The 7,641-nt window shown below is 41.4% G+C and overlaps 1 protein-coding gene across 1 annotated transcript; it reads right to left on the bottom strand.

The window, feature by feature from the left end:
• Positions 1-1,213: 1,213 nt before the first annotated feature.
• LOC113562111 (proline-rich receptor-like protein kinase PERK9) lies at positions 1,214-1,957 on the bottom strand. The gene has a single exon (XM_026970416.1). It carries the CDS (start codon positions 1,955-1,957, stop codon positions 1,214-1,216), a length of 744 nt encoding a protein of 247 aa, XP_026826217.1.
• Between the last annotated feature and the right edge of the window lie 5,684 nt (positions 1,958-7,641).

The raw sequence follows: 7,641 nt of genomic DNA, 5'->3' as shown, positions 1-7,641 counted from the left end.
GTATCTGATGTTAATTACCGAGGGCTAGGTTAGCACAGAAACCAGGTTAGCAACGTTCTCACCTCCCCGGACGTGACACTTGCCAATCAATGGTCAAATAATTTTTCATTGTTCATAAATTATATCGTTTATTTTTTATTTCTTAATAACTTTTATGTTTCTGTGTACACGCATATTATACCAATAAGAATGTCGGTGAATTTGCAATAATAACTATAGCAGTTTAAAAAGTTTTATTATTTCATTTATTTCGAATGAAAATTATAAAATCCAAATAAAAGTAACCTATCGTCAATATAATAATCTAACTATAAATAATTAGTCAATTAATTGATCTACTTATAAAAATCGTAATACATAATTTTTGTCATTTCCGAAATTTGAAAAGTCATTATTTAAAGTAAGATTATTATGTCACACACGCGCACGCACACATTTAAGTGTAAATATATAAATTTAATACATTAAGAACATAACTGTATAATAAAATTAATATATTAATGGGACGTTCCGCGTCAACCGGATCACCGGCGTCCTCAAATATTGACGTATCGGATCGGGACGAGTAAGGGCTCGAATTGTTCGTCTATTCGAATACTTCTAGACGCCACATGGCCTTTCCGGAAATTCAAAATGGTGGCTTCCAGATGGCACCAAATATACCGAAAGATGCACGCGAACCATAATGTATTTTCAATCAAATCATAAGAAACCCCGAATTTTCAACGTAAAATACGATAGCTCATGTATTTTGATCCGCTAAATCCGAATCTAAGATCAGAATCGACCTTAAACGTTTCAGATCTTCCCTAACCTCAAAAAACAGCTCAAAAACTCCTAAATACGATCAAAAGCGGTTATCCCGATAATATGTTGGATATAGAGCCATTCAATATAGGTTCTGTGGGTATTCGGGTTAGTCTCGGACAGAAGATGAGGCGAGGAATATAATAACTTATTCTTTATTATATTATGTAGAGTAAGTACAATTGTTAAAGGTGTGGTGAAGATTATAGGAACGGCGAACTGCGCCGTGTTTCTCGAGGGGCTGAGCCGGAGTTGTCAGGAGCACGGCTGCTGCTGACTGCCGTCGCTCGTTGTCGTGCTACCTCTCTTTATAGGAGGCTGCGCCGGTGGCGGCGCTGATGTTGTGGAAGGTTAGTTGCGCCTTGTGGCGCGGTGGTGTTACCACGTTCCTGATCCGGGGAGGATGTTAGTCCCGGATCAGGCGCTCCCTGTAGAAGATGTGAGGCTTCGTGAGCGTAACCCGGATGGGACCCCACTTGTTCTTCTCCGGGGATGACGACTCGTCGCTTGACAGGGAGACCCAGGAGATGTTCGTCTGGGTCCCCTGGTGGACATTCTCTTTGTCCGACGTAGTCCTTGGCGGCAGAGTGGCGGAAGCTCGCCTCTGTCGTGGACTCGTCCTTCTTCGGACGCGTATGTCCCATGGCGACAGAGTTTCCCGTGGAGGCCTCGTTCGACTAGGAGGCGAGAGTGTAAACTCCTTGAGGTTCCACGGGAGCAAGTCGATGCAGGCCCTGGGAGGTGGCTCCTCGTCGTCCGAGTGTGAGAAGGCCGGCTGGGAGCCGGGAACTGGCGACGTTGGCGTCGGTGGTGCGGCTGTGGAAACAGCGGTGAAAACCGGCTGTAAACCGGGGACCGGCGATGATGGTGGCGACGGTTTGGTAGCGGCAGCGGGCTGGCGGCTTGCTGCCGATGGTCGGATTATCACTTGGGCCGGTGCTCTTCTCCTCTTGAGCGCCCTTGGCGAAATGAGCTGAGCCACTCGTGGTGTTGCTAGCGGTGCTCGTGGTGTCAAGGCTCGTCGTACCTTCGATGTCGCTGGCAGCGCAGGTACAGAGATGGCCGCGATGGCCGGAGCTTCAGGAAAACGGTCAGGAGTGGGAACTTCTACTGCCGTGGAGATGGCCTGCGATGTACTATTATTGGCCATCTAGGTCGTGTAGGTTTGCGTTCCGTACTAGCGTCGGATTTCCTACACCCAGCGCCTCGGAGCTCGAGAAAGCTGGGTGTGATGATCGAGCTCTGCCGCGCGGTCTTATATACCCGCAGTAAACCGCTGTTGCATGCGAGAGCGCGGTGGCGGCATGCGACGCCTAGCGGCGTTCTGCGAATCGAGTCGCGCGGCGGCCTACGGGCGCGCGGCTGGCGGCGTGTGTGCGGCGTGTTGCCGTTCTGCAGGCGCACGACATTTTTGCCGTCCTGCAGGCGTCACGTCGCCACAGGTTCTAATACTAGTATTTGGTTCATCGAGTCTAAATTATATACTACGATCACCCTGGAACGTCACAGTTGTCCCCAAACCACAAAAAATACCTCAAAACTCGCTAAAAACGATCTGAAAGTAAGACTGATGCTGTCCAGCCGGTTAAGGCAAGACCAAACGTTGCCAGGCCAAGACAAGACAAATCATCGCTCTGCTAATTATGGCTAGTTTCGTGCACTCTTACATTTTTCTGCTTCTCAAGCGTCGTTCCGCTTTCGGTGATTGAGATATTTCTCCGATCTCATATGCAACTGTAGCCATAGGTTTTGGAGCACCCGAATATCGCATTACTTGCAATGTATCATTAGATTGAGGTATGAATGCGTGAGCTATTTGTATTCTCGTAACAGGTGGAGCGTTGCAAAATCTCTTAGCAAGGAACTGACGTGTGTGCTCATGATCTTCTTTACTATAAAAGAAAAAAATCATGCCGAAAGATCTTTTCTTAGCCCATGAAAAGAGAGCTTTCGCATCAAGAATTGCTTCATTTGGTGAAGCTTGCAAGCTTGCTCGTGTAGCTTTCCTCTTCACAATTGCGCCAACACCATCACAAGCACCTTTTCCGTGCGCTGTTCCGAAGAAGTGCCATTCGGCATCTATGTTGAAGTCTGTCCTATGATGCATTAAATTACACATCTGGTAACGATTTTTAAAATGCTGCTTCGCATTATCACTCACATAAATAACTTTGTTCACCTTCGGACAAATTTTCCGAATTTCAGGTACAAGTTTTTGCTGCATTATGTACACTGCAGTAGCATCATGAGTGGTGCAGTCGGATAATAATACGATACTGGAATGTTCTATCTTATCAGCAAACTTATAATAAATTACAGCAGAGAAGACCGTACATTGATTATTATTATAATGAAAAGCTTGCGCGGCGTCTTGAGCAACGTAAGCATAGTTTTCAGCAAAATCGAGCTGAACAAGTACTTCCTGCGGCAAAAGATCTTGTTTCTTCTCAGAAATACAGTTTGACTGATTTTTGAAGATGAAATGGTGAGGTATCAATTCAGTTAATCCATTGGTTAATTCGATTACATAGTCTTCTGATGATAAACATTCTTTTTTCAAAACACATCTGTCGGTAGATTGCCAGATACTAAAGATGATTTGCTCAATATTTCGCTTCTCTAAAATATTTCCAACGTAATTCGAAAACTTTTCAATATCAGGACATGATTTGCATTCATTCAGATAACATATGGGCTGAGGATTTTTACACAGTACAAAATTCAAGCAACCATTATGATCATTGAGGGGATTTTCTGTGTCTTTGATGAGCTTCCCTAAATTAGCAGCATCAATCATTGCTTTGAAATTTTTGTGTGTTGTACATACGCAAACACTGTGGGTACCAGAGGATCCCGCCAAAACACACCATTTTGGTCTGAGCTCTGCAAACTTTGTCAATCCAATTGGATATTGAGGGAATTGTTCTTTGAATTGCCTATGTAAATTCTTGATGTCATTAAGTGACAGCCTCTTCTGTACTTTTTTCTACAGCCATCGATTGTTACACTGATGGTTTCTTTTTTATGAGGCATCATTCTGCTGTTGAGATCGTTTTCGTAAAACTCCGTTACTTTCTGGACAGTTGCCAGAGGTAAGGTTTTTCCAGTTAATGCAACTGGAAGAGCCAACACTCCTTCTGACTGTCTCAGTTGTTTGGCCTTTCGAGCCATTCTGAAAGATGTTCCAAATTCACTCGCAGTTTCACGGATGCTCCAACGTTCAGGAGCCACCGTGAGGATACTCAAACGTAACGGGTCGTTCGCCGGTAGAGAGGCGAACTTTTCTTTGAGTCCACGCAAAATGTCTTCGAGATCTTGTTCTCTAGTAGCACCCGTTTTTCTATCCGAGGGAGGAAGAAACTCATTATCAGACATTTCAGATTCAAAACTCATATTACTGTTCGCCGAGGCAGACTTTGTTTGGGCATAATGGGTTCTTCTGCATCCTTCACAAATTATTGCCGTCTCTGGTAAATGTAAAAACCTATTTTTCATTGATTTGGAGATCTTTCGTAAGTTCCTGCCTATGTGACCTAATTCACCAAACGGATTTGCGCATCTATCCGTGCGAAGCTTCTTTGCAGGAGAAGACATTGTACGGTGTAAATAGAATTTCAAAAACGAATTGCTGCAGGTATTAGTCGTGAGAACGACTGTTGATGAACGTCTGAACCGTGTTAGCTATAAGCAATAGTCGTGAAAACGACTGTTGAGAGACTGCCTGCATCCAACTACCGTCCAAGAATGAGTCATGAGAACGACTGTTGATGAACGCCTGAACTGTATTAACTGCAAGCAATAGTTGTGAAAACGACTATTGAAAAACTGCCTGCTACGAATTAATATGTACTAGTAGTTACTGTTGTGATTACTGCACCTAGACTGGCGAATCCTGAAGAAAATGAAGACATGACAGTCTGCTCTTTTGGTTCCCCTGTTTCCCACATTTTATAACTACTCAAAGGTTTCTGAACTATTTTTTGAGGTTAGAGTCGAACTGTGACGTTCCAGGGTGATCGTAGTATATAATTTAGACTCGATGAACCAAATACTAGTATTAGAACCTATTTTGAATGACTTTATATCCAACACAGTATCGGGATACCCGCTTTTGATCGTCTTAGGAGTTTTTGAGCTGTTTTTTGAGGTTAGGGAAGACCTGCGACGTTTAAGGTCAATTCTGCTCTTAGATTCGGATTTAGCGGATCAAAATACATGAGCTATCGTATTTTACGTTGAAAATTCGGGATTTCTTATGATTCCCACACGGAACAAAAACCTCCATGGACGTCCACTAGACGTCCATCATGGAGATTCGAAACCTCTATTAGACGTCTACATAACATCCAGTAAACATCTACTAGACATCCATAGTTTCGCATTTGAAACGTCCATACAACCTCCATTAGACGTATCCATAGATGTTTCGTGGATGTAATATAGAGCAATCGTAGATATTTAAAGGAGGTTTGATGGATGAAAGATAGACGTTAACTGAATGTTTTGTTTGTTTCTTTAGAAATTTAACTTTACTTACAAATATTAAGAAATTGATTAATTATTCATACTTGTTGCAGATATTTTATTTACTCATTTTGTGTATTTTATAAAAACATTTCAAAAGAAAAGAAAAAAAGAGTACTGGATCGGTTTTCCGGATGGTTATTTATAAGGTGATAACGCAAATGTTTCTTGCGAGAACGTCACGCCTGGCCTGGCCATCTATCGGTCGCTTGGTGAATCAGAGGCGGGAATCACACACACTTGTGTTGATTTTTGTCTCTTGTTCCATAATCAAGTACATTGAAACGTATGATGTAAAAATATTTAATACTCGCAAATTAAGTAGAAATTACTATTTTTTCTATATTAATTATATAATTTCGAATCAATTTAATAAAACACATTTTTGGTTTCTGTGGAAACGTGAAAAATACGTTTTTAAAATTTAGGTCTAAAAAAGGTTTCTATTTAAACCGTTTCTTAAATGGTACTTTATGTTTCTTAGACATTCGATACGTCTAAGAAACATATATTAGACTAACATGTACTGCCTGGGTTACAAACACATAAATATGAGTAAATAAAATATGTCCAATAAGTTATGAATAATTGCTCTCTTTCTTAATTACTGTCAGGCAATTAAGAAAGAGAGTAATTGTTCATAACAATTATTGGACATATTTTATTTACTTATATTTATGTGTTTGTAAGTGATCGGTTTGAATATGAGAAATATGTTTCTTGTATTTAAAACCAATCATTTATACACATAAAATGAGTAAATAAAATATGTGCAATAAGTATGAATAATTAATCAATTTCTTAATATTTGTAAGTAAAGTTAAATTTCTAAAGAAGCTACAAAACATCCAGTTAACGTCTATTACAAATTTTAAATAATCTAGAAAATTTCACTATTAATTTTTTTGGGTATATTTACAAATCCATTATATATCTATAATAGATGTACATTAGACGTCCATGATGGGTGTGTAGTGGATATCCACTATGGAGGGAATATGGATCTCTATTAGAGATCCACCTAACATTCATCGTGGAGATAGATATCGCATGGAGCGGTGGAGGTTAATGGACGTCTAATGGACGTCATGTTCCGTGTGGGTTTGATTGAAAATACATTATGGTTCTCTTGCATCTTTCGGTATATTTGGTACCATCTGGAAGCCACCACTTTGAATTTCCGGAAAGGCCATGTGGCGTCTAGAAGTATTCGAGTAGACGAACAATTCGAGCCCTTACTCGTCCCGATTGGACGCGTCAATTTTTGAAGACGCCGGTGATCCGGTTGACACGGAACGTCCCTAATATGCAATAGATCATTATACTTTTGAAATCTCTATACTGTGTGTGTGTGTGTGCGCGCGCGCGCATCACACAGTATAGAGATTTCAAAAGTAATAAGAAATATATATATATTTAAACAGATTTGATAATTATGATATAATATTCGTATAACAACTATAATATAACAACTATATAAATAGTAGAATAGTAGCAGTAATATATTATATCTTAATTGTATTACAATTATGTTCTTCTAATATATCAATAATAAGTAGATAGTAGATAGTAGATAAGTAGATAGTACTATATCTATAGTAGGCCGTTTCTGACCCAATGATGATGAATGACCAAGGGGGTCAATGACCGGGGGGGGGGGCAATGACCGGGGAAGGGGCGGAGTCCGCAGGGGAGGGGAGGAGGGATTCGTAGACCTGCACGGACATGTTCAAGGTCAGATAACTGCACCGCTAATCTTGGAACGCGTTCGAAACTGCGCAGTAGCGCGGATGACGCAACCACCATCTTGATGACGTCATCGTTATTCTTAGAAATCCGTCCTGCACGAACGCCTTCGAACCTGCACGGACATGTTCAAGGTCTGAATATCCCCCACCAGACGTGGTTTCCGCGAAGATGTCGCGACGCAGTAAGTGATGCATATACAGGGTGTTTCCTAAGTAAGTAGACAAACTTAAGGAGGATATTCCTTGGCTTATTTTAAGAAGAAAAGGTTATATAAACATATGTCCTAAACTGCTTTGTTTTCCAAAAAAGTACATCACTGTTTTCGTTCACTTTTCGGATAGCGTGCTTTTGCAGTACGAGTCAACAGCGGTGGGGATGGAGTGGGGATGGTCTCGCGGCGCCGCAAGTGAACACTCGTTTCAGACTGCGCCGCGCGGCCGCCGCGAGACCATCCCCACTCCATTCCCACCGCTGTTGACTCGTACTGCAAAAGCACGCTATCCGGCATCACTGCTATCACGTTATCTTTGACGCAAACTTTATTAGTTCCTATTAAGGTTA

This window comes from Ooceraea biroi, chromosome 6, assembly GCF_003672135.1.
Source record: "Ooceraea biroi isolate clonal line C1 chromosome 6, Obir_v5.4, whole genome shotgun sequence".
NCBI classification, from domain to species: domain Eukaryota; kingdom Metazoa; phylum Arthropoda; class Insecta; order Hymenoptera; family Formicidae; genus Ooceraea; species Ooceraea biroi.
The sequence above is the reverse complement of the archived record's forward strand: the minus strand, read 5'-3'. Positions and strand labels throughout refer to the sequence as shown.

What these genes read in the sequence shown, in the direction of transcription:
- LOC113562111 (XM_026970416.1), bottom strand. Translation starts at nt 1,957, where the DNA reads ATGGCCAATAATAGTACATCGCAGGCCATCTCCACGGCAGTAGAAGTT.